This window comes from Rhodotorula toruloides (genome assembly GCF_000320785.1).
Source record: "Rhodotorula toruloides NP11 unplaced genomic scaffold Scaffold11, whole genome shotgun sequence".
Taxonomy (NCBI): Eukaryota; Fungi; Basidiomycota; class Microbotryomycetes; order Sporidiobolales; family Sporidiobolaceae; genus Rhodotorula; species Rhodotorula toruloides.
This window is the reverse complement of record NW_015622971.1, coordinates 312,470-339,542: the sequence shown is the minus strand read 5'-3', so window position 1 is coordinate 339,542 and position 27,073 is coordinate 312,470. Positions and strand designations below refer to the sequence as shown.

The 27,073-nt window shown below is 61.5% G+C and overlaps 9 protein-coding genes across 9 annotated transcripts; 4 read left to right on the top strand and 5 right to left on the bottom strand.

The window, feature by feature from the left end:
• Window positions 1-95: 95 nt before the first annotated feature.
• On the top strand, window positions 96-1,070 carry RHTO_00989 (set domain containing protein; the record flags this gene model as incomplete). Its single annotated transcript, XM_016414673.1, has 3 exons — window positions 96-344; window positions 401-549; window positions 602-1,070. 3 exons carry the CDS (start codon window positions 96-98, stop codon window positions 1,068-1,070), a joined length of 867 nt encoding a protein of 288 aa, XP_016273354.1.
• A 109-nt stretch (window positions 1,071-1,179) lies between these two features.
• RHTO_00988 (cytochrome b561/ferric reductase transmembrane domain protein) lies at window positions 1,180-2,046 on the bottom strand (the record flags this gene model as incomplete). The annotated part of the gene is made up of 3 exons (XM_016414672.1): window positions 1,180-1,625; window positions 1,687-1,800; window positions 1,926-2,046. 3 exons carry the CDS (start codon window positions 2,044-2,046, stop codon window positions 1,180-1,182), a joined length of 681 nt encoding a protein of 226 aa, XP_016273353.1.
• A 960-nt stretch (window positions 2,047-3,006) lies between these two features.
• RHTO_00987 (chromatin remodelling complex ATPase chain ISW1) lies at window positions 3,007-7,404 on the bottom strand (the record flags this gene model as incomplete). The annotated part of the gene is made up of 15 exons (XM_016414671.1): window positions 3,007-3,300; window positions 3,363-3,652; window positions 3,709-3,809; window positions 3,869-4,086; window positions 4,144-4,795; window positions 4,857-5,025; window positions 5,088-5,298; window positions 5,355-6,008; window positions 6,088-6,267; window positions 6,325-6,425; window positions 6,503-6,636; window positions 6,696-6,763; window positions 6,827-6,937; window positions 7,014-7,295; window positions 7,399-7,404. The coding sequence occupies 15 exons, from the start codon at window positions 7,402-7,404 to the stop codon at window positions 3,007-3,009; spliced, it is 3,471 nt and encodes a 1,156-aa protein (XP_016273352.1).
• A 350-nt stretch (window positions 7,405-7,754) lies between these two features.
• Window positions 7,755-11,603, bottom strand: RHTO_00986 (endoplasmic reticulum protein; the record flags this gene model as incomplete). The annotated part of the gene is made up of 4 exons (XM_016414670.1): window positions 7,755-9,187; window positions 9,370-10,156; window positions 10,209-10,863; window positions 10,942-11,603. The coding sequence occupies 4 exons, from the start codon at window positions 11,601-11,603 to the stop codon at window positions 7,755-7,757; spliced, it is 3,537 nt and encodes a 1,178-aa protein (XP_016273351.1).
• Window positions 11,604-12,523: 920 nt separating this feature from the next.
• On the top strand, window positions 12,524-14,197 carry RHTO_00985 (carbohydrate-binding domain family 9-like protein; the record flags this gene model as incomplete). Its single annotated transcript, XM_016414669.1, has 6 exons — window positions 12,524-12,683; window positions 12,746-12,822; window positions 12,874-13,251; window positions 13,305-13,446; window positions 13,502-13,689; window positions 13,769-14,197. The coding sequence occupies 6 exons, from the start codon at window positions 12,524-12,526 to the stop codon at window positions 14,195-14,197; spliced, it is 1,374 nt and encodes a 457-aa protein (XP_016273350.1).
• A 459-nt stretch (window positions 14,198-14,656) lies between these two features.
• On the bottom strand, window positions 14,657-16,992 carry RHTO_00984 (MFS transporter; the record flags this gene model as incomplete). Its single annotated transcript, XM_016414668.1, has 8 exons — window positions 14,657-14,766; window positions 14,888-14,995; window positions 15,150-15,559; window positions 15,683-16,036; window positions 16,097-16,124; window positions 16,219-16,383; window positions 16,510-16,638; window positions 16,707-16,992. The coding sequence occupies 8 exons, from the start codon at window positions 16,990-16,992 to the stop codon at window positions 14,657-14,659; spliced, it is 1,590 nt and encodes a 529-aa protein (XP_016273349.1).
• A 762-nt stretch (window positions 16,993-17,754) lies between these two features.
• Window positions 17,755-20,682, top strand: RHTO_00983 (glutaminase GtaA; the record flags this gene model as incomplete). The annotated part of the gene is made up of 11 exons (XM_016414667.1): window positions 17,755-17,935; window positions 17,997-18,448; window positions 18,506-18,628; window positions 18,686-18,886; window positions 18,951-19,468; window positions 19,533-19,672; window positions 19,742-19,792; window positions 19,852-19,922; window positions 19,986-20,085; window positions 20,162-20,295; window positions 20,407-20,682. 11 exons carry the CDS (start codon window positions 17,755-17,757, stop codon window positions 20,680-20,682), a joined length of 2,247 nt encoding a protein of 748 aa, XP_016273348.1.
• A 301-nt stretch (window positions 20,683-20,983) lies between these two features.
• On the top strand, window positions 20,984-21,428 carry RHTO_00982 (uncharacterized protein; the record flags this gene model as incomplete). Its single annotated transcript, XM_016414666.1, has 3 exons — window positions 20,984-21,119; window positions 21,184-21,333; window positions 21,406-21,428. 3 exons carry the CDS (start codon window positions 20,984-20,986, stop codon window positions 21,426-21,428), a joined length of 309 nt encoding a protein of 102 aa, XP_016273347.1.
• Window positions 21,429-21,622: 194 nt separating this feature from the next.
• Window positions 21,623-26,689, bottom strand: RHTO_00981 (uncharacterized protein; the record flags this gene model as incomplete). Its single annotated transcript, XM_016414665.1, has 5 exons — window positions 21,623-21,642; window positions 21,703-22,885; window positions 23,602-24,788; window positions 25,525-26,215; window positions 26,330-26,689. The coding sequence occupies 5 exons, from the start codon at window positions 26,687-26,689 to the stop codon at window positions 21,623-21,625; spliced, it is 3,441 nt and encodes a 1,146-aa protein (XP_016273346.1).
• Window positions 26,690-27,073: the final 384 nt, after the last annotated feature.

The following is a 27,073-nucleotide window of genomic DNA, read 5'->3' as shown; positions in this document are numbered from 1 at the left end:
CACTCACAAGACCCCTCACGACGAGGTAGCCGTCGCTTCACCTCGTCGAGGAGTCCTCCTTCATCTCTTGCTCCGCTTTTCCGCCTCACTTCCGCATGGCTGGCCAAGATGGCTCGCAGACGCTAGCAGCAGCTGCTGAGCCGCTCTTCGAGATCCGCGAGACGCCCGCAGGCTTCCTCGGCGCCTTCGCTCGCGTCCCCATCGCTCGAGGAACTTTGGTGCTCGACGACCCGCCGCTCTTCACGCTGGACGCGCCGTTGCAAGCGTACCTCTTTCAGCGGGCGCAGTCGGGCTCTGGCGGCGGTCCCACGCCGGTAGAAGGCGAGGAGGAGGAGGAGGAGCCGGTTCGTCCTCTCACGCCCTCTCAGGAGATGAAAGCTGACCTGACGCTCTCCTACAGCCCAAAACGCTCGAGGAGTTCCTCGACAAAGCCATTCGGACCATGTTGAGCTGGAAAACGGATGAGCAGCGGAAGGAGTTCTGGGACTTGGCCAACACTCGACCCGAACTTCCGCCGGCGTACGGAATCTTTGCGACGAATGCCGTGCAGTGCGTGCCTCCCGCCATCCCTGCGCAATGCATGCTGACCAGTACTCTGCAGGACGACCGGCGAGACGGGCGGCATGTTCCTCCTCCTTTCGCGCTTCAACTCTTCCTGCCGTCCAACCCTCTCCCGTCCCGCCTGGAATCCCTCGACCAACTCAACTCGCCTCTACGCTCTGCGCGACATTTCTCCCGGCGAAGAGCTCACGTGGACCTACTTGAACGTGACGTTCGAGTTCGAGGGCGTCGAGGCGAGGAAGGCGGAGATGTTGCGGGTGTTCGAGTTCGAGTGTTGTTGCGAGGCGTGCGATGACGAGCGTCTTAGCGCGGAGGAAAGGGCGGCGAGCGAGAAGCGGCTTTTGCGGCTGCGGAGGCTCAAGGAGCGGATTGGCTGGACGGAGGAAGGGAGGGCGGCGGAGCAGACGAGCGGGCGGACGGAGGTGCTGAGGGAGATGGTCGAACTCTCGCGGCAGGAAGGATTGTGGGAGACGGCGGATAGACTGGAGAAGGCTATCGAGCAGGCATAGACGCGATTCACGCATGTTGTTGTAAAGTCGTTACGAAGCTACTTCTACGCTCTGGGGATCTCACGAGGCATATCTGTACAGTGAAGATGTGTAAGGATCTAGTGAGGATCTAGACGTTGGCGGACGACATGTCGCGTGCTCCAGCGTTCTTGGGAGTACCGACGAGTGCGTTGTTCGACGAGGCGGCCGACGACAACGACGCCCTGCCTTCGCGGCCGCGGCCGCGAATGGCCTGCGCAATCCAAGTTCCGACATAGGCGACGATGAAGAGCGCAAAGAGGATCCAGAAGATAATCTTGACGGCGAGAGGCGTTTCTGTTGCGGCCTCGCTCTTGTTCGGCCACTCGATGTACAGGCCGTTGATGACTTGTGTGTAGCCAAGTCCGACAATGGTGAGGCCGAGGAGGATGTGGAGGATGCGGATAGGGTTGGGACGAGGGAGTCCCCAGGAAGGCGCGGCGGAGGTGAGCGGAGAAGGGCGAGCCCAGAAGTGGCCCGCCAGTCCGAGGAGTGGCTGGACGAGGAAGAGGACGAGGAGTGCGAGTCCAAGGGAGTCTGCGAGACGTGCGTAAGGATTCATGGGTGGGTCAAGGAGGCAGGAAGGGAAGAAACGCACGGTGGAAGTCCTGTCCGAACTCGCCCTCAACGACGGTCACGCCAAGAGCGAAGGCGATGATGATGAAGACGACAGAAAGTCCGTTCAGGGCGGCGTGGCCAGGGAACCCTCTTGCTTCGACCGATTCGAGCGGTGAGAAGGGCGGCGGGAGTGAGGAGGACAATGGCGAGGGTACCGAAGACGGCTGCGAGCGCGGCGTCAGCTAGACGTTCGTGATATTTGACAGAGCAGCGACTGACCATGCGCAATGAGGATCTTGTCGTTCCTCGACCAGTGGCCAGGACCGCTCTCCGGCTCTTCCCCTTCAGCCGCGCGAACGACGGCTGCCAACGTCGAAACAAGCAGGGCGCGGGAGAGCATGGCAACACAAGATGTCGAAGAGAAGAAAGTGGCGACGGAGGAGGAAGAGAGAGGCGAGCGAGAAACGTTCGAACAGAAGCTCGCCTCGAGAGATGTCGCTGATCGAAGGAACGCAGCCGGCTACCGCGTCGTCATTAAGGGAGCTGCCAACTTACGGCTTCCGATTTCTGCGGTCGCTGGTTGGCCAGCCTGACGTCGTCGCGCCGTCGCAATGCTGCGTCGTGTTCTCCTCCGCTCCGCCTGTGAAGGTCGCCGCCCTCGCAGGCATCGCTCGTCGCTGGCGTCTCCTGGGCGCTGCTGGACGACTCCTGCGCCACTCTGCACGTTCCTGCAGATTTCAGTAGCGTTGACTCTCCCGCGAGAAGCCACACCGCCGACAGCTTCGAACGGCCAATTGAAATCGCAAAAGCTCCGTCATCGTTCGCCGACCCAACCCCTTCGTAGACTTGCGGTTACGAGCCTGCGACAGCGCTGCCTATCGCGCACCAAGGAAGCTTCATTGGCGGCTGAGGGAGGCAGTCTCGCCGCCGTCGAAAGAACGAAGAGGCGAGACTGGCAGGCTGAACGTGCGGCTCTTCGTCCGCCTGCTGCACCATCCCTTCTGGCGAAGCGTGCGGCGCGAGAAGGAGCACCCCAGCTAGCTTCGATTGCTGCGCTGCGAGCCGGCCGAAGCTTGACCGCGAGCTCCTGCGATGAAGGCAAACTCGCCGCCGTCGTCCTTGTCGTCGACGCATCATCGCCACGAGCAGGCGAACCGCCGCATGCACATTCGAGAAAAGGGAGGCTGAGGAATCGAAGTCGGACGGCGGAGCAGCGGCCGTGACCTGAGCCTGCAAGTTGTAACACTGTATGTTTTGCATCGAGCAAGCGAGAGAGGAGCACGACAGTCTACAAGCAGGTATAGAGGGAAACACAGACACGGACCGGACAGAACAAGCGCACGTTCGTCTCCCTCCCTCCTCACTTCTTAACCTTCTTCGGCGCGGGGCCAGCCGCTGGCGTGCTCGCCCTCGACGCCGACGCGTTGCTGGCTCCGTCGTCGGCACCTCCGAGAGCCGGCGTAGCGGCCCCAGGAGCCTTGCGCTTGCGCCCGCCGCTCGCCGTGCTGGCATTGTCGCCGTCCTTCGCCGTCGACTTGCGTCCGCGGCGCGCCTTGCCGGTCAACGGGCCGTCGCCGTCCTCGCCAGGGTTGTACTCGCGGTCAATCAGGTTCGTGAGCGTCTGGCAGCGGCGACCAATCTCCTGAGCCGTGCGCTGTCAAACGGAGGAAGGTCAGCACGGCTGTTCGGCTCGAGTCCAAGCAGGCGGCGACGCACCGACTTCATGAACCAGTCGAAGCGGAACGCAGGCCACTCGTTGATGTCGCGCTTGATGCGCTCGTACGTGTCGTCCTTGCCGACGCCGTACTTGGCGAGCTCGACGACGAGGAAGCGGTCCTCGTCCTCCGAGTACGACTTGCCCTTGGTCTGATTCGCGTAGACGATCTTGAGCTGCGTCAAAGGGTACTTGGTCTCTGCAACCTTGCGCTTGATGAGTCCCCAAAGCGCGCCCTCCTTGTCGCGACGGCCTTCCGCATTCTCGATCTTGGCGATGAGGCGCTCGTGGTCTGCGGGCGGGTCCCCATCAGCATTTGCAGCTCGGGGAAAATGCGACTGTACTGACCCTCAATCTCTTGGTAACGCGTCCAGAACACGTCTGCGTACTCCTTGATCTCCTCGATCGTCTTTGTCGGTAAGTCGCGATGGATGAGCTCGTAATTGTCGCTGCGCAGAAAGCACACTCAGCTCACATCCGCACGACGTGTGAGTGTGCCGGAACTCACCGGCCGTAGAGTTCCATGCCGCGGATGAACGCCTGGAACTCGCGCTTGTGCCAGGTGTCGAAGCCGAGTTCCCGCAACTCCTCCTTCTCCTTGAGCTCCTCCTCGTTCAACGGCTCAGCCTCGTCGATCGCCTCCTGTTCGGCCTGGCGCTCCGCCTCGAGCTCTTCGGGCGTGAGGTTCGGGTCGACGCGGAGCTGGGCCTGCTCGCCCTTCGTTTTCTTCGGAAGCGGCGAGTGTCAGCGCAAGTCAAAGGAAGCGAGGACGTGCAAACGAACCTTGTGGTAGAGCTGCTCCTTCTCCTGAAGCTCCTGCAAACGTGCCGGGAAGAACTTGAAGTCGTCGGTCGCGACCTGACGAGGCCTCCTTGGTCCACGCGGGACACCAGGCCGTCCGGAGCCGCCCTTGAGCTGTCCACGGTAGTACTCGTCGATCGAGTAGTTGGTCGTCGTCTTGCGCTCGCGCTTCGACGGCTCGATCCAGAGCAGACCGGGCTTGCCGCCCGCCTTGCGACCGCCGTACTCCTCGCCCTCCCACTGCGTCGTCGTCGCCTGCGGGCCGGTGTTGAAGATCTGGAGCTCGTCGAAGCTGAGCTGCGAGAACTTCGAGTTGAGCTTGGCGGTCTTCTCCTCGCCATGACGGATGATCTCGTCAATGTCGTCCGCGACGGCCATCGATTCGGACGAGTTGATGATCTTGTCGGCGCCGTGCTGGATCATGTCGACGAGCTCGTCCTTGTTGGCAGCCTTGTTGCTGACCTGAGCGCGACCCTGCTGAATGACGAGCTGGTCGAGGCGGAGCTTTTGGGCGGCACGCTCGAGCACCTTCTCCTCGACCGCGTTCTCCGTGACGAAGCGGAAGACGTAGACCTGCTTGGTCTGGCCGATACGGTGGGCGCGGTCCATCGCCTGCAAATCGGCTTGCGGGTTCCTGCGGGCACGACGGCGCGGTCAGCGCTGATAGCAATGGAGCTCCGACGACCGCGACGCACCAGTCAGAGTCGTAGAGAACGACAACGTCGGCGGTGACGAGGTTGATACCGAGGCCTCCGGCGCGAGTCGTGAGCAAGAAGATGAACTTCTCCGAGTCGGGCTTGTTGTACGCGTCGATCTGCTCCATGCGGTCCTCATGCGCCGTGCCGCCGTCGAGACGGCAGTACTCTGCGGAGGGAAGAAATCGGTCAGGCGAGGTGTCTGGGAGAAAGGTTTCGGCGCAAACTCACGGTACTCGCGGAACAAGCAGTAGTCCTCGAGGATGTCAAGCACACGACTCATCTGCGAGAAGATGAGGACGCGCGAGCCCTTGGCCTTCATGCTCTTGAGCAGCTTGTCGAGGACGACCATCTTGCCCGCTGCCTCGACGAGGTGCTCGTCGGTCGTGAACGGAGGACCGGGCTCGGCCCCGTCAAAGAGGTAAGGGTGGTTGCAGCATTTCTGCGCGTGACGGCCCTTAGCACGAGCAGTAGCGAGCGGGAAAGAGGGGTACGCACGCGGAGCTGCATGACGATGTTCTGCAAGCGCGTCTTGCTCTCTTTCTTGCCTCCAGCGCCGTTGACCGCATCGATGTCCTTCTCGAGGATCATCTTGTACCACTTGCGCTGCAAGTCGGTCATGCCGACGTAGACGTTGATTTCCTTCTTCGGGAGCAGCGACTTCTCGACGTCCATCTTGACGCGACGGAGGAGGAAGGGGCGGAGGACAGAGTGGAGCTGCTTGACGACGTTGTTCGACGCGTCTTCGGTCGCCTTGGCGTCCTTGGCGGCGTCGGCGGTCGAAGGAGCGGTCGCCTCGGTGGAGGCAGCCTCGACGGCCTTGTCGGACGTGTCGCCTTGCTTGTCGAACCAGGCGTCGAAGTCGGCGACATCGGAGAAGACGTCGGGCAAGAGGAAGTTGAGCAGCGCCCAAAGCTCGTGAAGGTTGTTCTGCAGAGGCGTGCCGGTGATGAGGAGGCGACCGCGCGACTTGAAGACGCGGACGATTTGCGAGAGCATCGAGTCGACGTTCTTGATGCGGTGTGCCTCGTCGATGACAATGTACTCCCACGGGATGCGCTTGAGCGAGCTCTTCTCGCGCAGGCAGATCTCGTACGAGGCGAGGCAGATGTCGAAGTCGCCGGGCAGGATGCGGTCCTGGATGAGCTCTTGCTGCAACGCGCACACGCGACGAAGAGGCTCGTCAGTACCCGCGAGGCAGACGAAATCGTACGCTGCGCTCGCGACTCACCCTCTCCTCCTTGGTGCCCTTGAGCAGAACAACGCTGAACCCAGGCACCCAACGGTCAATCTCGCGCGCCCAGTTGTCGAGAGTCGACTTGGGCACGACGACGAGATGCGGGCCATGGGTGTTCCGGATGAACTTGAGGTAGCCGAGGAACGAGATCGTCTGGAGCGTCTTGCCGAGACCCTGCGAAGCGGAGGAGGTGAGCTGGGAAGCGAAGATGGGGACAGCGTGGGAACGCACCATCTCGTCGGCGAGGATACCGTTGATACCGTTGTAGTGCAGGCCGACCATCCAGTTCAAACCCTGAATCTGATACTCGCGCATCTTGCCGCCCTTGACGTCTGCACATCAAGAGCAGGCATATCCTTCGTCAGCTGCCGCTGCGCAACTGAGGCGGACAAGCGCAATGCTGACGCACACGCGGGAGACTCGGTGAAGACGAAGGGACCGTCGCCTTCGGCAAGCCCGTCCGTGCCCTCCTCTGCCTGGAGAAGCTCGTTGTCTTCCTCCTTCTCCGACTTGCGGCCACGGGACTGCGCCGCCTTGCCTCGTCTGCAGTTTCGCGTTTTGTCAGCGTAACGTGAAGGAGGAGAAGGAGGGGAGCAACGTACCGGCCCTTGGCCTTCCCAGCGTTCTCTGCCTCGGCGAGCAACTTGGCGAAAGTAGGGTCACGTTGCGCCTGTGAGAGCGAGATTCGTGTCAGTAACGGCGATCTCAAGCATAGTAAGGGTTCGGTACGCACCTTCAGGTCGCAGAAGTGCTTGAAGAGGTCGGTCTGGCCGAGGAGGTAGGTGAAGCGCTTGATCGAGTCGGCCGACTTGAGCGCTTCCTGCGCTTCGCCACGAGCTTGCAGCTGTGAAAGAACAGAGTCAAGTCAGCGTGTGCCCCTCATACGGCCTCGGGCTTCGAGAAAGGCATCGGAGACCCACCGTCGCATTGACCCTCAGCTTTGCCTCCTTCTTGGCCTGCGCGCGCTCCCGCTTCTTCCCTCCCTTGACGGGCTTCATGACCTTGTCGCCCTCCGAGTCGTACTCGTCGTCGTCCTCCTCTTCGTCGTCCTCATCGCTCACGACCGCGCTCGCCTGCGCAGGTGTGTCGTTGAAGCCGGCGGTCGACGGCACGCGCGAGATCTCTGCCGACTGCGGGATGTAGTCCGAGAGTGTGTCTGCGCCGTCGACGGAGGGCGTCGGGAACTTTGAGGCGCTCGTCGACTGTTCGGGTTCGGAACGAGGTCAGCACACGTCTCCGGCTGTGGCACGCGTATTCGCGCGCCCTTCCACGCGTGTGGGAGTGAGTAGGACAGGTAAGACTCACGGCCATGGCTCGAGGTGGGCGAGGGCGAGAGCGAGTGCTGTTCGTCCGAAGTCGCGCGCGAAGAGAGCGGACGAGGGCTGGCGAGCGAGGCTGAGAGGGTGCTCGCGTATGTGTGCGCCTGTGTGAACGTGTGCAAGCAACTGCGCGTGCTCCTGTGCACTGCCAGAGCAACGACGGCGAGTGTTGACGGAGCAAGCTTCCTCAATCGCAAGTCGCGGCATTACAACTCGAGTTGTATTCGCTACATTACAAAGTTGTATTCAGCAACTCTCGCTCTCCTGCTCGCTCGCAACGACCTGGACGCTACATGCATACGCAGATAGTGCGAGTAGTTGACAGTACTGGACACTCCGCCGCTAAGACTGACCCTCTTCGACCACCACCTCATTGTCGAGGCCCCATCCTGCCTCGTCCGCCTCATCCTCCTTCAAGCCCTGTACAGCCGGTTCCGACGACGCGACGGGCGCTGCTGAGTTGCGAGGCGGGAGAGGCGGTACATTCTTCGCGGTCGAGTCCCGCTCGATGGCGAACGGCGCAGCCTTCTCAACCTCCTTAGGCGGGTCGACGGCGTCCTTGCGCGGTGGGAGAGGCGGAGCGGCTGGGACGTCGGCTTCGACAACAGGAGAGATCGGCTGGGAGTCGCGAGGAGGAAGTGCGGGTGGCTCGGCAGTCGTGGAGGACGAGACCGGCTCGTCGACAGCAAATTGCGGTTCTTCGACAGTTGAAGCGGTGGAAGCGACGTCCGCCCGCTCTGTCTCCGCGTCCTCGGCCGGCAAAGACGACTCGCTTGCGACGGCTGATTCGGCGGACGTCTCGACCGGAGGAGTTCCACTTGCGGAGGTCGCCTCCTCCTTCACCTCCGGTCCCTCCGTCTCCGCCTTATTCGCCTTCTCGCCCTCAGAGGCAGCCAGCGCCGCCGCCCCGCCACCAAGATGATCCTCGCTAACCTTCTTCCTCTTATCCTCGTCTCTGATCCCAGGAAGCGTCATCATCCTCCGTCCGTACCCTGCTCCCGCACTCATCGTTGGCGGTCCGCTAGCGAGCATCGAAGGTTTCGCCGGAGATGTCGAGGGTGAGGAGTTGGCGAGTGCGGAGGAGGTGGAGAGAGCGGTCGAGGCGGAAGGAGAGGAGGGGGCAAAGTGGCCAGACGAGGTGGACGACGCGGATGACGAGAGCTGCCCTGCAGGATGTGTGGAGGCGGCGGTCACTGAGGCGCGAGGGATAGAGCGAGGAGGCGTCTTGGGCGAGACGAGCGAGTCGGAGCTGCCATTCGTCCCAAAGTAATCCGCAATCCCCCCTCCCCCTCTTCCACTCGACACGCTCTTCCCCTTCCTATAGTCCCTATACCCACCACCATTCCCCTCGCCTGCCCCCGCACTCCCACCACGCTCCTTCTCCGGACTCTCCCCAACAGGCCTATCGGAATCCTCGACCCTCTTCGCGCGCTCCTCCTTCTCCTGCTGCGCCTGCGCCCGCTTCGCAGCCCAATTCGCGCCCCAGCGCTTCATGCTCTCCTTTGCGGCTGAGAGGGCTTCGGAACGCTCGGTGGCTGAGGTAGGGACTTTGGTGCGCCAGGAAGCGAGGAGGGAGGAGGCGGTGGAGGCGGTAGTCGAGGTGGAGGCGGAGTCGACGGAAGCAGAGGGGGAATGACGGCGAGGAAGAGGAGGAGGGGCGGCGAGAGAAGCGTCGCGGGAGGTGGTGGACGCGGCGGGTGAAGCTGGCGGGGGCGTCGGGAGAGCCTTGACGAAGGACGGACGGTTCGGGAGCGCTGGCGATTTCGGAGTCGCCGCTGAGTCCAAGGCAGGTGTCGAGGAATTGAGAGACGAGTCGTTCAGCAGGAGCGGCGTTTCCTGGTCTGTCCTTGCCTCGCTCGCAGCATCTCCTTCCTCGCCTTCCCTCTTATCTGTCTCTGCCTCCTTCACACCCTCCACCGCCTCGGCCGGGGGCAGGCCCACCCTGTCAACCGCACACCCGCCACAGCCGCCGCCTTCTCGCGCTCCTTCTCCCTCTCGCGATCCCGCTCCTCCGCCCGCTTTGCCAAGATATCCCTTAGCTGACTCGCTGAGACCTCAGGATGCGGAGGCGCGGACGTCTCGCCGGTCGCGGTCGTAGCGGACGAGGCGGAGGCGATCGAGTCTGTCGAGTCGTTGGTACGGACGGAAGGAGCGGGAGTCGTGCTGGCGGAAGAGGTGGAGGGAACCGGCGTTGAGGACTTGCTGAACCACCTTGTGGTCGTGCGAGACGTGCTTGTCCCGCTCGACCCGTTCATCGACGTTGAACTGCTGTTCTTTTCCCTCCAGCTCGCGAGACTCGCGCTCAGTCCCGCGAGGCCCGTTACGCTCGACGAAGCAGAAGAAGGCGAGCGAGGAGCGCTCGCTGAGGGTGTCGCAGCGGGAGATGTCGACATGGGTGTGAGGTCGAGCGGCCGGTCTCCTTCGCTCGAACGCCGTCTCCGCATCGCAGCAGCACGAAGCTGCGCTCCGCTCTCCTTTGTCGCGCTCGATACCGCCTCCCTCACCTCGTTCCCCTTGCTGACACTCGGCGTCGCTTCGCCGACCAAGTCCTCCTCGGCCGGCCCGTCTGTCGAAGGGTCGACTTCGTTCTTCTTGTCGGATGGGGCATCAAGCTCGTCTGCTGAAGCGGTCGACTTGTCGGCGCGGAGAAAGGCGCCGTAGATGCCGCCGCGGAAGAGAGGCTCGGCGAGAGTCGAGAAGAACGAGAGGTCGTCCATGTGCGGGACGACGATCGACTCCATGATCTGCATGGAGCAAGATGAGTTCGCGGTTGTACCATCAGGAGGCGGAACGCACCAGCTCGCGGATGCGCGACTCGATTGGACCTGTGACCATCGACCACTTGATCTGCCTCGCGCTGACGACCGGCTCGACGGACAAGACCATCTTCGGCATCTGGGTGAAACCAAACCAGATACGGTTGCTGGGCGGCCGTTTCATCTTGACGAGCATGGTGCCCTCGAGTTCCTTGAGGACGACGGCAAGGACGAGTCGAACGGTGTAGGGCTTGAAGCGCGAGCTGAGCGAGACAGTCGCTTCAGTCTCGATCGTTACGCGCGCCTCGCCGACGTACGCGACGTGCACTTCCATACTCGCGTCGCCTTCGGCCGTCAAGTCCTTCAGCATCGGCTTGCTGAACAGCGGAACCGACGCGCCGACGTTGACTTCGCGAACCTGGATCTCGGAAAGCATCGAAGGGAGCTTGACGCGCTTGAGCTTGCGGACAATGCGTGAGGTAATGTAGTTCTCGAGAGACGAGGTGCGGTTGACGGAGAGGAAGATGCGGCCGATCAGCGCGTTAAACCAGCGCATCGGGATCGAGTCGGGCTGGGCGTCGATCGCTTCGACGAGGCGGGCCATGTCTTCCGAGTCGAAGAGGGCGCGGTCGCGGGCGATGCTGGTCGTTGCGGGAGGATTGCCGAGGCGGGAAGCGAGCTGGAGGGAGTGGTACCTGCGAGCTCGCAAAAGCAAGCACTAGGTGAGCATCCCAAGACATCAATTGCTCGCTTTAAAGAGGAAGGGAACGCACCAATCCTCCTTGTCAGAGTTGACCTTGGCAAAGATGAACCAAGGTAGCGGCCTCCCCGTCTCGAGGTCGTAAGCCGTCTCCTCCGACTGCGCATGTCCCGTCGGGCTCGTCGCATCCTCCGCTTCTTCCTCCGTCCGACGCGGCTTGAGCTGGATCGCCGTCCGCTTGACATACAACTCGCCATCGATGTTGCCCTCGGGGAAGATGACGATGTCATGCGCCGACACCTCGATAGCCGCCCAACACTCGTTCTGGTCTTCGCCCTCGTACAGGAAGAGGATATTTTGCTTCAAAACGGCAAAGAAGCGGTCCTTTGGTTTCGAGCGTCGAGGATCTCGAGAGCGGTTGTCCATGAAGGAGCGGTAGCCCGAGGCGAGCATCCCGACATATGTCCCGTCGTTCCCGACCTTCAGCGGTTCATACGTCCGTCGAACGGTAAGCCATCCTGCGCGGTAGACGTTGATCGGTTCAACCTCGTCTTCCTGTTCGCCCGAAGCGGTCGAGTGCGATTTCGCCGCGCGGTCGGGAATGCCGGTCTTTCGAGGAACGCGGACGACGGGCGAGGTGTAGTACAAGAAGGCGAGGAGGACGGCGAGGCAGAGCGGGAGGAAGGTGATGCCGCCCAGGAGGTACGTGAGTGCAAAGACGAAAGAGCCGACCATCTGCGGGCGCCGTACGATGTCAGTACGGGCTGAGCGCGTTGTGATGAGCCTCTGTGTTTAGTCTGCCTGGGACGTCCGCAAAGCTCGCTCGCCCCGTGAAGCCGTTCCTCAACCCGTCATCCACTTCGGTATGCCCTCACGACGCCGTACTCGTACGTGGTACCACGCCGCTCCTGGAGAGCAACCTTGACAACTTTACACACCTTGCAAGTCCAGTCACAACCCGCCTATCGCCTTCGCCGTGCCGTGAGAGTCGCCTGAGTCGGGAGAGGTGGGGTCGAAGGTGATGACGGTCTCGCGGGCGTTCAGGCCTTCATGAAGCGGTGTGGGTGCAGTCGGTGGGTTTCTGAGTAGCCTATGCAGCCCAAGCAGTCCTCTAGCAAGCAATCAAGCGAGGTCGAGCGGTTGGAGTTCGTGGACGACCACCGCGAACGCTGCTTTCCCCTCGTCGACACACCGCAACACACTCTGTTGCTTTTTTGAGACGTACGATACCACTCAAGAGGTCTCGCTGACCAGCTGTCCGAGTCTGACCGGCGTGCGTGCCGTCGCCGCCGACTCGCTCCTCCTCGTCGGCACTTACACTCGCCGCGACCTCGCTCCGACCTCGCATCGAGCTTTGAGCCCATGCACTCGTGCTTACGCTGCTACCCTCGCCTCGCGGCACTCGCACGAAGACACTCTGCCCGCGCTCGCTCCACTCGGAGTTGCCGCCCTCCAACGCCCTTCGGGACGCTCACCTGATCTCTCGACTGACAGAGCGCCGGAGCTCTCGCAGCAAGGCCAAGCAGAGCACGGCACAGCCACCGCAGAGCATCGAACCAGGCGAACGGGACACATCCCGGCTGCGCAGTCGTAGATCTCCCGTCGCTACTCCTTTCTTTCTCTCCTTCTTCCCACTCTCCCGGACTCGCTCAGCGATGCTGCTCCTTGCTGCGACTGTTCTTGCACTGGCTGCGAAGTACGCAGCCGCACTCACCGGCCCCGAAGTCGCGGCCGTCTTCCCCTCATCCTCCTCGTCCTTGAAAGGAGGCACAATCTCGCTTCCGCGCTTCGACCTCTCCATCATCTCGAACGGCAGTGCGTCGACTTCCACGAGGCTGTAACTAGCGTTCGGCACTGACGAGAATCCCTCCGGACAGCGCACGCCCTCTACGTCGCGAACGTCAGCTCGACCTCGCCCACTTCCGTGGGTTGGCTCGGGGTCGGTCATGGCACCGTGCGTCGTCCGCTCCTTCTCCCTAGACCCTGCTGACGTTCTCCGCGACAGGCCATGGCGGACGCCGACTTCCTCCTCGCCTGGCCAACCGTCTCCGGCTCGTCCGTCAACTGGACCCTCTCTCACCGACTCCCGAACTCGAACGCTCTCGGAGGACACGCCATGCCAGTCCTCGCCTCTTCGAGCGCTGGCACGAGTACCCCGGCGTTCTACACCCTCGTACCCGCGTTGACGACCTCCGATTCGTCGTCGCCCTTCTCGATCGTCGCCTTCACTCGCCTGGTGGACCCTGGCTCGTCGTACCCGACCGCGCAGGGCGTGACGAGCGCTGCATTGGGCAGCGGTACACTTGACTTGATCTACGCGTCGAGTTCGCGCAATGCGGGAACGGCGAACGAAGGACAGGCGACATTTTCCCAGCACGACCAGGTGCGCGCGATCCGCCTAAAGTCTCTGGCTAAGCTGACACTCCTTCCTGACAGCCGACTGGCGTTACGAGCATCGATATGAGTGCCGCCTACGCTGTCGCCGCGAATGAGACATCGACTCAGCCGCCGCAGGCTCAGCAAGCGCCGCCTCCGAGTGCCGCCGCGAGGAGGCGTCGCAGGATCTTCATCGCCCACGGTGCGTCCTCCTGCTCATACAGTAAGTCCGAGTGTTGAAGACGTCGCTTGTACAGCTGCGCTCGGCGGACTCGCCTTTGCCATCTTCGTCCCGCTGGCAATCCTCACCGCCCGCTTCGGCAGGGAACGCCTCGCCTGGCTCCCGCCTCACGCTGCTCTCCAGCTCCTCGCCGCCTCGATGGTGGTCACCGCCTTCGCGCTCGCTGTCAGCCAGACGGGCAACCTCTTTGCCGACTTGCACCAGGTGCGTCGACCTTCCCAACCCAACAACAAGCGATTCTTTTTCGACGCAAGCCGCTGAGGCCTCCCTCATCTTCGCACAGCGCCTCGGACTCGTCCTCTTCCTCCTCGTCATCCTCCAACTCCTCCTCGGCTACCTCGCGCACCTCACGCTCCCCTCCGCCCTTACCTCCTCCTCTCCCTCCCTCTCACGCCCGCGCCCCTCCTTAGCCCGCGCGATTCACATCCTCCTCGGAGTGACCGTTCTCGCTCTCGGCTGGGTCCAAATCCACACGGGCATCAAGGAAGGAGGAGAATGGTACCGCGCGACGTTGGGGATGGAGGAGGTCCCGCGTGCGGTGAGGGGAGTCTTCTGGACGCTTGTTGAGCTGTTCGTCCTCGCGTATCTGGGTGAGTGGGTCGCGGCGATTAGGAGGGGCGTCAGGGGCGAGAAGAAGGCTGCGACGAATGGAGAGGCGCTTCCGCTGCACGAGGCGGGCGAAGGCGGGCGCAAGAGGAGTCGTCGGCCGTAGGAGGTGTGTTCTTCTCGCTTGTTGTACCTAGACGACCTGCTCGGTTCGCCTTTCCCTGTAGAACTTCCCTCGCTTGTTTAGCTCCTCGCCTTCCTCGCTGCAAAAGCCTCCGTCCTCGCCTTCTCATCGCACGAACGCAGAGATGTGCTCGATCGTTGAGATTGCACGTTCGTCGAGCCGGTTGACAGCTACGACATTCAGGATGATTCGTCACGAAGTTGGGATGAGGAGAGAAGACAACAAGCAGTTTGGTGGTGTTTGATGCGTATGTGAGAGACGACAGGAGGAACTAAAGACCTAGGAGAACCCGTAGATATCCGAGAGAAGAGAAGAAGCGGGAGGAAGAACGACAAGGAGGAGAAAGAGGAAGGACAACACGGACAAACTGCTCATGACTTCTGGATAAGCCTGGTTGACAGGCCCCTCGTTGAGAGGGTTAGATTCTGACGCCGACGACGTCTATTGGTGCTTGGCGAAGTGAAGGGGACCGCCGAACTTGCGGATCCGCTCGCCGACCGCGATGAGGACGAAGACGAGTCCCATGGCGAAGGCGACGATGGCGGCTTGGACTGCGAGGGAATCGTATTAGTGCGCTATTGATCTAGAGAGACGGAGGGAGAAGAAGGAGAGGAAGGAGGCGAAGGGAAACCGGGAGGAGGCAAAGGGGATGGAACGGGGACCGCGACTCACTGCCGAACGAGACGTCGTATCCAACGGCTTCGCCCCACGGAGCTTGAAAATATCCTACCGAAAACCCGCTGATCGTACGCGAAAGATTGACGGCGGCACTGACTTCGCCTGGGAGAACGAAAGGGGAGTCGGCGGGAGACGGTATAGGGCAGAGAAATGGGCGTCAGCGTGATACGAGACAAGAGAGAAGAAGAGGAGAAGGCGGGAGACGAAGACGGAGACAGGAGGAGGGAGAGGGGAGGACGGAAAGCGCCGAACGGACCTGAGGCGGATGGGAAGACGTCGAGGATGTAAGCCGTGATCGCGACGGACGACACCATAACTCCCAAAACGTAGCCCCCCCAGCCCACGACGATAGCGCCGACACTCAAGCCCTTGGCCAGGGCCTGTCCGACGAGGACGAGGCCCGCAATCATGAGGATGGAAGCGAAAGGGAAGATGTATAGACGGCATTCGGGCTTGAAGACGCCGTTGTGCTTGCGAACATAGCGATTAGCGATCCAATCGTTCGCGACGTGCCCGATACCCTCGCCGAGGATGAGCGCGACGAGGGGAGTGAGGTAGACGACACTCGTCTGCTTGAGAGTCAAGCCGTAGCCGCCGGCGACCTTCGGCGTCGCGAGGATGATGGAGGAGGTGATGTTGATACCGACGGCCCACATGAACGAAAGACTGCGCGAGAGTCGAGAGGTAGCGAAAATGAGAAGGTCGAGGAGAAGGAAATCGTCAGCGCTCGTGCTCGGCTTCAACGTCGTCCCGTCGTGCGCGGTCGATAAGAAAGATCGTAAAACTCACGCGTAGACGACGAAGACCATCCAGAGCGTCGGCTTGGTGAAGACTTCGAAGAGGCGCATGATCGAGGGGAAGGCGTTGGGCTTGTAGGCGCGCTGGCGGATTCCGGTGATACCGACGAGGTTGCAGAATCGTCCGTAGACGCCGGTGGGTCGCTCCGGCTGGACGGAGAGGGAGCGGTCGTACCACGTCTCGTCGGCGAGGAAGATGACGAGGAGGAGGACGAAGCAGCTCCAGGCGAAGACGACCCAGAGGACTGGTCGCCATGCGCCGTTGAGTCCTGAGACGATGAACCCGCCGAAGAAAGGACCGCAGTAAGGCGAGCAGAGGAAGATGACCACCCAAAGACCGATCTTGCTGTAAACAAACGCGTTCGTGTCAGTGTCGTTCGCACTTAAAAGTGGAAACTGGACGAACCGAGCGTGTTCGTGGAAATAAAACATGTCTGCGAACGTGTAGGAAAGATCAGCGCACGTTCGGGGAGACGACAAAGGAGGAGGAGGAGGAGGAGATCCCCGTCGCTGCGAAACGCGACTCACCCTTGACGAACGTCAAGCCGATCGTTTGTCCGGCCGTGAGGAAGAGCGAGGTGAGAGGTCGGAGGGCGTAGTAGGCGTTGAAGTCTTGTACCAGGACGCTGCCGAGTACCATGAAGGTGCCGATGAGCTGGGTCCAGAAGAGGACGGGAAGACGGCCCCAGAAGTCTGCGAGAGCACGGCAGGGTCAATTATAGTCGTGGCAATAAGGGGCGGAGCAGAACGACGTCAAATGGGGACAAGGGACGGCTGGGACGCCGTGAAAAGGACGGGGAAAGGCGCAGAGAGGCTTACAAAGTGGCGGAATCCACACGAGGCCGCCGATGCCTAGCAGGAGAACATTGAGGTTTCCAGCCTCGTTCACTTTCGCGGGCGATAGCCCCCATTCTTCGCCCTGAGAAAGGAGGAGGGGGATACCGGCGCCTGGAAGGGAGGAGAGGGCGGAGGTCAGCCCCGTTTCGTCTACGAGCTTCGAAACAAAGCGGACGCACCAGATTGGAAGTCTCCGCCAAAGGCAGCGAGCGCGACGATGATCAAGATCGCATGCTTCTTCCACTCCGGCCAGTTAAGGGGGTCGCGCGGGTCGTCGCTGGGCTGAGGTACGAGGATAGTTCGTCCGTCCTTGGCGGTCTTCAAGCCTGCTGCTGCTGCATCCTCAACCTGGAGGACGAGGTTTCCGCCGTCCTTCTCGAGCTCAGTGTCGGAGCGAACGACGTGAGCGCCGTACTCGTCGTCTGCGAGCGAGGATTCCTTCTCGACGTCGAGCCGGGTTGTCATAGCGCTGTGCGTGTCGTGCAGTGGTGGTGGGAGGAGAAGGAGGGAGCCTGCGCGACGTGGGATCACGTTTGAGTCGTCCCTCGCCTCTCCGCACGAAAAGTTGACTGGCGGGGAGTCTCGATCGCGCACCTTGAGTCTGCGGGGTGTTCTGGATGCTTGGCGAGGTGTTGTTGTCGATGCAGAAAGCGAGAAAGCGAAAGAACCAGTGGGAGAAGAGCGAGCGAGGACCAGAGCGGAGGAGGAGGAAGGGCAACATCCGGGCGTGTGTCGCTCAGGCACCATCCTTGTTCCCCCCGCCTCGTTGCCCCATCTTCCGGGGTCTCCAGGCCTTTTGAGCGGGGCTCCACCTTGCGACCTGCTCCTTCCTCGCCTGCTGACTGCCGCCGGGTGAACAGTTTCCTCGCCTCGGCCAGGTCCAGCCTCGTCTCGCGCGACCCTGACAAGCCCTCGATTGCCCAGCACGTTTGCTTATGTGTCCCGGGACATGCTCATGCGAGCGGAGCGCATCAGCAGGCGAGGGTGGACGCCTTTCGCTGCGCTTGGGAAGGCCGAGCCAGCGAGACGCGACGGCGACAGCGCCCAGTTCTTCCGCTCAAAGCGTGGCGGGCACAGCAGCGTCGAAGCAGCATCAGGGTGAGTTGCAGGAGGGAGAGCAAGGCCGTCAGGAGCGAGCTGGCTAGCGTCGACTACTCCACGGACTCCGGCGGAGATGAGAGCGAGGCGGTGGGGCCGACTTCTCCTTGCGAACAGCGATTCACAGCGATGCTACCGGGCTTGCTGCTGCTCTGCACACTCCTTTGGGCTCACACGGCGACGGCCAGACCCGCCAGCCAAACCGTCTTCGCCGCCGATGCCTCGTTCTCCCCGCTCGACGATTCTCATCACTCGCCGTCGTTCTCGCCGCTGCTGCCACCTGCAATCCCGCTAGCAGTCAAGTCACCATGTGAGTAGGGCGGGCTACGCAAACGACTTCAATGCAGCGCTCACAGATGCTCGTTGCGCAGACCTGAACGCCCTCCTTCCCACGGGCGGTGACGCTGGATCGAAGGGTTGCCTCGCCGGTTCTTGGGCCCGGCACTGGCCCGTCCACTACCCAGGCTCTCTTCGAGACTACCGCCTGTCCTGGGCAGGCTTAATCCGCATCGACGGCACGACCTACGAGTTCCTCGGCGCTCCCCTCTCTGACGCGAAGAGCCCGCTCGGTCCAGCTCGAGTCGCCCGTCAGACCGCCTTCGAGTACACTGCGACCAAGTCGGTCTTCTCGTTCGAGGCGGGAAACGTCACGTTCAAGGCGACCTTCCTCTCTCCCGTGACGCCAAACGACCTCGTTCGCCAATCGCTCCCTTTCTCCTACCTCACTATCGACGTCGAGCCCGACGCAGCTCGAGACTACACCATCTCCGTCTATACCGACATCTCCGGCGAATGGGCTTCAGGCGACCCGAACGCCAACCTCGTTTGTCCCCGAGGTCTCCTCAGTTCAGTTCGACTTGGCTGACATTTCCGTGAGCAGACCTGGACCTATACTTCCGGCTCGGGCGTTGGTGTGCATGCCGTCTCGCGACGAGAGCAGCTCGTCTTCAGCGAGTTTGCGGAACAGGCGGAGTGGGGCGAGGCGGTCCTCGCGACTGAGCTGGTGCGTCGTCAAACTCGGCATGTGGCAGCGAACTGAGCTGACTTGGCTCCCTTGCAGCGTCGCGAGACCGTCGGCGGATCAGGCGAGGCGAACGAGTTGCGCAGGACGTTCGTCAAGCACGGCCGACTCGACGGGACGCACGATGCCGCCTACCGGAAGATGGGCGACCGCCAGCCCGTCTTCGGCTTCTCCGTACAAATCACATCAACCAGGCCGAGCGCGGTCTTCACGATCGGGCACGTCCGGCATCCTTACGTTGTGCGCCGACTCAGCTTTCTCCAGCGCCTTTCGGAAACGCAGCTCACTCGTTCTCCTCGCGCAGAACTTCGTCACCCCCGAAGGCCAGATCCCGCTCGCAGGACTCTGGACGACCCGCTTCTCCCGCCCACTCGACGCCTTCTCCTACTTCCAGTACTCCTTCCCTCGCACCTTCCGCGAAGCCGCACGCTTCGATGAGCAAGTCCGACGAGACGCCAAGCGCGTCTCAGGCGACAACTACGCTGCGCTGGTCGAGCTCTCGACTCGTCAGGCGTTCGCGACGTTCGAGTTGACGACTGGCGTGACGGAGGACAAGGAGGGCGTAATGGCTCACATGAAGGAGATCTCGAGCAACGGCGACATGTCGACTATCGACGTCATCTTCCCTCTCCACTCGATCCTGCTCTACACGAACCCGACCCTCCTCGCACTCCTCCTCGAACCGATACTCATCTACACCCACTCGGGCTTGTACCCGAATCGATGGCCGGTCCACGATCTCGGGACGTACCCAAACGCAACGGGCTACAATAGCGGAAACGACGAGCCGATGCCGGTCGAAGAGGCAGGAAATATGCTCTGGTGCGTCCCTTTGGCCTCTCTTTCGCCGTGCTTGCCTGCTGAGTGTCCCTCGCTCCTCGGGCAGGATGGCACTCGCCTACTTCCAGCTCACCGCCGACAAGCCCTGGGTCGAGAAGCATTACGAGGTCTTCAAGTCCTGGACAACATTCCTCACCGACGACGGTCTCGTGCCGGCCGAGCAGCTCAGTACGGACGACTTCGCCGGTGCGTCGAGGTGCTGTACTGCTCCTGACTTGCTGAGCGGAAGTGCTGATGTCAGCGGGACTCTCGCAGGGACGCTCTCGAACCAGACGAATCTCGCTGTTAAGGCTATCGTCGGGATTGGTGAGCGCAGCTTCTCCTTCCATTTCTCTCTGTTCTCGCTGATATTTTCCCGCTCGCAGGCGCGATGAGCGAGTTGGCGAAGGGAGTTGGGAGGTGGACAGACAGCATTCACTATCGAGCAGTGGCCGAGGTGCGCCTGCTCTTCTCGCTCTTTCCGGCGTCGCAACTTGGGCTGACAGTTTCGCACGTGTAGGCGTACGTGCGCGAGTGGACGGCGCTGGCGATGACGGAGACGGGCGGAGCTAGACATGCGAAACTGGCGTACCAGGACGACGGCTCGTGGGGTACTCTTTGTGCGTGTCGGCTCTCTGCTCCTCGTCGATCTGAAATACGTGTCTTACGACCCGCGTCACTTTGTATCGTTTGCAGACAACCTTTTCGGAGATCGTCTCCTCAACCTCAAGCTGTTCGACCGCCAGCTGTACAAGGACCAGAGTGCTTGGTATGCCGGCAAGGCGCAGAAGTACGGCGTCCCGCTAGACTCGCGGCATCTGTGGACGAAGGTGAGTCAGTCGCTGGACGAGATGCTGTGCTCGACTTGCGGCACCCGTCACGAACGGCGTGCGAGCGAGCTCATAGTATTTTTGCCAGTGACTGACTTCACGGTCCCGCAGACGGACTGGGAAGTATTCGCAGCCGCCTCGGCGACCGACAAGAAGGGACGCGAGCTGTTCATCGACCTCCTCGTCGACTACCTCAAAGCCGGCAAAGTCGATGCCGCCTTCCCCGACCTCTACGAAACGACTACCGCCAACTTCCCCGGCCGCGACGGACTCGACTGGCCCATCTATTTCATCTCGCGACCCGTCGTCGGCGGACATTTTGCGCTCCTCGCGCTTGAGAAGGCGAACGGCGCGAACGGCGTCGAGGAAGATCCGTTTGGCGGATGAGGCGGCGCTAACGAGACGCTGTACATTCTCCCATCATTTATCGCTGCATTCACATCGACTCATTGGCTTATCGATGCGGGTGAGCGAGTCCTCGTCGTCCGGATGGTCTCCATTGCCTTCTCGCTTTGGCTGCGCCGTCCTATCTGGCTTCCATGCTACCTTACTCTCCTTGACCGGCTGCTACTCCCGCAAGAAGCTCACAGGGACGCGAGCTGCACGACAAACCAGTTGACGCACGCCTCTTTCCCTCCCGCCCTTCACTTCCTCTCACACGACTACTTCTCCACCGCTGTCAAGCACGATGAACGACTCGTCGAAGGACTACAAGGGCGAAGTCATCGCACCGGTCCACAGCGACGTTGTCGACGAGGGCGTCCTTGGCCGCGACAAGGAGGACGAGGAGGAGATGCAGGACGCGGACGTTCTCCCTGCTGCCGGTGCGTGCGGTCTTCTGCCCCACATACATTCTACGCCTGCTGACGTCGCTCGCCCGGCCCGCAGAGGAGTTTGGCGACCCGAATGACCCGCTCGCCGTCCGCCGCGAACACATCGTCGAGGGCGAGCGCTCGACCCGCGCCAAGGACTTCGAGGACGTCTTTGCGAAGGAGAACGAGCTCGACAAGGCTGTCGAGGACGTCGTCCAGGCCAACAGTGCGTCCTCGAGCTTTCTCTCTCGCGCTTCGATAGAGTGAGATTTGACGCTCTCCGCTGTCCTTTCAACAGTCGGGCGCTCGGCGATGAGGTAGGGGCAGGATAGCGAGGAGAGGGAGGATGGAGTGTGCGCGCTCAGTCTCGACAGCTTGGAATGGCAAACTCTCGCTTCGAATGTTCGCAAAGACGAACTTTTAACCTGGTCCTCGCACACTCTACACGTTGCCAAGGCAACGAAGCGCTGGCATCAATCGCTGGCTTGCAAGCGACGAGAACAACGCCTCGAAAGCTACATCCGCCAGAAGCCGTCTGCGAAGGCGAACACAAGTCAGTTCCGGGAGAGTAGATGCCGCGGGATGCGGCACGCACCCTTTAACGGCACCCTGTTGACCTCCTCCCACCTCAGCACGCCGTTCTCGTCCTCCTTCTGAAAGAACGTGATCTCGCCTTCCTCCGTGAGCGCAACGAATTCCCGAGGTCCCGCCCCGAGATGCGCGCGTGCGTAGCGCGCCATCGGCGCCGAGTCGAGTGAGGTGTATGCAAGGGTGAGGACAGCGCTGTTAAGGGTGGAGGGAACGAGGTCGAGCAGGCGATTCGAGAGATCGTGATCGTCTTGGACAGCCGGCTCGTGCTTGTACATGAGTCCGAGGAGGTGGAGGGAGGGCAGACGCTGGATGAGGGTGACGATGTGCGGGAGGGAGAAAGCGAGGCCGTCCTCAAACTCCCATGCGAGGCGAAAGTCGACCAACCCGTGGAAGGTAGCGATGGTGCGGTAGAATGACGGCGCGAAAGGTACGTTGGCAATGACCAGCTGCTGCATGTCTCCAGGACTGGCGCTCTGAAGAATGGTCTGCGTAGCAAAGGCGACGTCGCGCGTGTTGCCGGTGAAGCGGATGTCGACCGATTCGAGTGGACGAATGGGAGGCGGTGACGCTGCCGGTGACGTCTGCTTGGTTACGGCACATCGCAGGTCGAACTTTGCTAAAGTGGGTGAGAGAGAGAGGAGAGTACGGAGGTCGGCGCCTTCGACGCACGGTGTAGCAGCGTCGCTTTCGCTCGTGATTCCTTCGATGTTGAGGTACTCGAGGCTCGCGATACGAATAGGAGCGTTGGTAGAGAGAGACCGAATGACGAGAGTCGGCGGGTTGAAGAGCGAGAGGCCGAAGAGGGAGTTTAAGAGGCGGAGGAGGGACGGGACTCGATGTTCCGCGTAATTGAGTCCGCGAGACGTCGACGAGTCTAGCCAGGCAATGCTGAGCTGGCCAATGCAGCCCGCTGCATTCGGATGGGCGATCAGATGCTCGACGAGCGAGGCGGCCTTCCTCGTCCTCATGTCGGCAATCTCGACATGGCTCCAAAAGAGCCTCGTGCCGACCAGCCGCCATGCGCGGCATACCAAGCTGACTTGTCGGCCGACAGTGCGTCGTCGTTCTAAGTCGACGGGATGATTGGCTGGGTCGAGAGACTCGTCGAGTTCTCGGAAGATGAGGTTGAGGACGTCGAGCGGGAGGTCGGGCATGGCGGGGCGGCTGGATGGGAGGCGACGGTTGTTCTGTACGAACCAGTGAGTCAGCAAGCGTCTTTAGGCGGCCGTCGACGAGCAGGAGCACGAAGATGCGAACTCACCGAGTGGGGGTAGAACACGGCAAGCAGACAGCGGGGCACGGCGAGCGATGACGGAAGCGTCGAGACAAGCCTTAAAAGCGCAGAGAATGAAGTAGGGCAGCGAAACTTGCGCAGTGACGAGCAGGTGCGAGGTCAAGAGCGCAGCGAAGGTGCGAGCATGCGAGCATGTCGTCGTGGAGCTATCGCAAGGCTTGCGAAGGATAGGGGACTCTCAGAGAGGCTTGCGCCTTGCCATCGTTGCGCAGGATCTCGCAAAGAAACTGAGGAGGCGTGAAGAGGTGGCTTTTGCGGGCTAAAGGCGCAGACCTGTCCTACAGTCGCAGATGTGTGGGCGATCCCTAGAAGACAGATGCGACTTGCGAGATGTATGTACGCGGCGACAAGAGGTCGGAGATGAGGAGGAAGGAAGAAAGGGCGTGAGGGTGGGATGAACAAAGTCGAGGCGAAAGGAAGCGTGCGATGCCGCTGTTCTATCGCATGCCCAGAACTGCGAGATCTCTGTGTAAGCCAAGTCACCTGAATGGAAGAAAGAGGAAGGATAGGATGTACGAAGATGCTTGATGCGTACCGCGTCGAAAGTCGTGACCTGCGGCACAGCGGATCAGCCCGAGTCCCTGGCGGAGAAGGTTCACAGCAGCTCACCGCCTCCAGCCCGCCCACATCACGCCACATCGGTCGCCCGCCCCGGGTCGCTTTGCGGAAGCACCGCGTCGAATGCAAGTCGGAGACGACGAGCTCCTCGAGCGGCGACTGATCCCGACAGCCGGTGAAGAACGAAGAGAGAGGGCCTTGTGTAGCCGAGTGGAAGTCGGAGTCGAGGGAGACGCAGGCCGAGCGGGCTGTAGCCGGAATCATTGCGAGGACCATGTTGGAGAGGCTGAGGGCGGAAGACGCGTAGGTCGGGTAGCTTGGGTAGAGGAGGACGATTGACTGGAGGTGTTGCAGATTCTTGATGGCCGAGATTAGGTGCGGAGCGGAGCAGGTGAATGCATCGTCCGTCGGCCAGACGAGGATGAGCTGGCGAAGGTTGCGGATGGTACTGATGTTGGCGAAGAAGGAGGCGGAGAAGGGGACGTTCTTGACAGTTAGGGACTTGAGCCGCGCAGGTTCGGCGCAACGAAGGACCGTGTAGGTCACGTCGGTGACGGCTTGCCCGTCTCCTCGGATGTCAAGGTCGACCTCCTCGAGAGGTCGCGGATGTGGTTCCGGTTCGTCGTCGGTCTCCATATCAATGAGTGCGTCGGCGGTAATGGAGAGTCGTTTCAGTCGAAGGGCGCAACGGACCAGACCCGCCGTCTCCGTCGCCGCCAGCTTGTAGTCGGAACCCTCTGCGGGCGAGTTATGGACAGTCAAGTCACGCAGGCTGAGGAAGTGCAAGCGTGCGTCGTCGTCGGCGAAGTCCTCGAGGACATCCCGCGGTGCGTTATAGAACCGAAGCGCCTCGAGATTCCGCAGTTTGCGCAGGAGCTCGACGACATCCCTGTCGGCCCCGTCAAGGGATCCAGGTGTTCCTAGTCCCCGCGAGAGGAGGAGCGATCGCACGGAGGAAGCGGCACCGCGGTGCGAGAGAAGATGCTGGACATCGCGTTCGGCGGTTCGCGACGTGAAGTCGATGTCATGGTATCTCCATCGAATGGCCGTCCCTCCTGCTCGCCAAGCTCGACAGACTAGACTGATGTTCCTCCCTGTCTCCCGCCGTGCGCCATAGACCAGGCGGATACTCTCGAATGAAAGGGGCAGGTCGTTCTCGACCTCGTCGAAGATCATCTGCAGGATGTCGCGGGGCAGGTAGGCCATCGTGAGGGTCGTGTTGTCCAATACCGGTAGGTCTGCTGAGCTGCAAGAGGCGTCGTCAGCGGGGATGACGGCTCTTCGCTGCGAAGCGAGATGAAGCTCACCAGGAGCGAGGACGGCGTCGCGGGACTGGCGAGACAGTCAAGGCACTTTCAAGCGGTCGTCTGAATAGCTCGAGACCCCTAGCAGCAGCAGCGAGGCGGAAGCGAGGGATGCAGGAGGATCAAAGGTAAGGGAATGGTTGCGGACGCGCGGACGGGGTAGCCGTCTGAAGAGGAGATGTTGGCGAGGCGTACAAAGCGGCCAGCTGACGTAGCCATTGCAGACACGTTGTGCGAGGCTCCATGGCGCGTCCTGGGCATCTCGCATCAATTGCGCAGTAAATCAACGCCCTTCCAATCCTGCTGCCCTACAACCTCACGTGGAGCAAAGCAACTGATTCCGCCCATGAGAATTCGACCCATCATCACCGACGTGTCCCTCGACTGACGGACTGGGGAGTCGAAGCGAGTGGGGGAGCTGGGTGCCAGATGCGAGCCTTGGCAAATGAAGGGTGCGGGAGGGATGATCTACACGAGTACGATCAGCTTCGAGACTGGAGTAGAGCGGAAGATATGGAAGAGAACGCACAGGACGGGGTGCGTGAAAGGAATGAGCGGTCTTCCGAACGAAGTCAGCTATCCGTCTTGCGAGTTCGGATCGTCAGCTGCATGAGAAGCGGGATTCAGCGACTTCTGCGGAGAGCGCAGCAGAAGTGAAACATTCTCTCACTGTGCATGCGCCGGTCCATCTCCTGCCAGACCCAGCCACTCCCAACCCTCTTCTTCTCGAAGAGGATGCGCGCAAGAGGCGTGACGACCACCAGCGAATTCAGTGCCGTGTCTCGCCGGGCTCTTGCGAAATCCGCCAAGGGTCCCTGTTCGATATTGTCGACTCTGAGGCTGAGGACGGCGATTTTGACCTGGACAGGAACGGCTGCCAGGATGTCGTGCGAGATTTCGTCGGTGTCGTCGAGGCCATCGTCGGGGAGCTGGACAGCAATCTTGAGAATGCGGAGGGACGGGAGGTGGCGAAGGATCGGTTGCACATGCGGCAAGCAGGCGGCCAGGGCGTCTTCGTACTCCCACGTAAGTTCGAGGTGCTGGAGGTTCTCCAAGTCCTCGAGCAGTTCGAAGAAGTACCGGCCGAAAGGCACGTTACCGATTCGGAGGTAGTTCGTGGTTGCCGAGTCGAGCGCGCGCAGAATAAGGGACGTCACATCGAAGACGGCGATGTTCAAGCCGCGAATGTTGATGATGGCGTGCTTGATCGGCAGAAAATTGATGTCGAAGTCGTCGCCGTATGGCTCCGCGTCGACCGTGCAGTCGACATTGATCATCTCCAGCCGCGGCGCAGCCTTGAGCAAGACACACAATGCGGCGGAGTCGATGGCTGGATCTTCGGGCTCGCCGTGCTTTGAGGACTGTCTGAAGTCGAGGCTGCGCAAGCGGGGAAAGTTGAATGCGGGCGTATCGTCGGCTTCGTCGCGAACGAGGGTGCGCATGACGTCTCGGCGCGGATTCGTTCAGCGGAGCACCTCGACGCCCGTGACGAGCGAGAGGAGCTCCTTCAACCTCGCCTCTCCCGCAGACATGGGCGATATCGGACGGTCCGACCGCGGCCACGCGACGTACAGCGTCCGCACGAGCGCCGCCAAGTGAGGATGGTCGAGGAGGTGGTCGAAGCAGCCGCAGTCGACGTCGTCCTCGTCTCGCGCCATCAGCGTGAAGACCCGCCAGCAGAACGCCGTGCCCGCTTGTCGCCATGCGCGGCAGACGAGGCTCAGGCTCAGCCCCATACGACGCCGGTCCGCCTCGTCCCTCGGTGTTTGAAGCGTCATCTGGGCGTCAAGCTCGTCGAAGATCATCTGGAGGATATCGGTAGGTAGTACAGGCATGCTGATCGTTTGTACGGGCGGACTGCGCGCGACCACGAGGTGTCAGCGAGCCCACAAGACGGGGAAGTGATGAAGCGTACAGGTTCAGTCGTGGGGCGTCGCTAGGTTGGCACAGCGATTCGGTAGGAAGCTTGGGAGTATAGCAAGCGGTCTCAATGCTCAAACAGGCCGGCGAGCGAGGTGAGCGAGTGGGAGAAGGACAACAGCGCAACTTCGCCTCCTGCCAAGGTCAACTTCTCGCCGTCTGCACTTCTGCGAGTCCGCAATCCTCTGCAGCGTCCGACAAAGTGTGACGGAACCAGCCGAGTGCGATTGCGGCAGTATCGACAGAGAGTAAGAGCGCGACGTCCATCGAGGACGAAGGTATGAGACTGCAACAGGGTA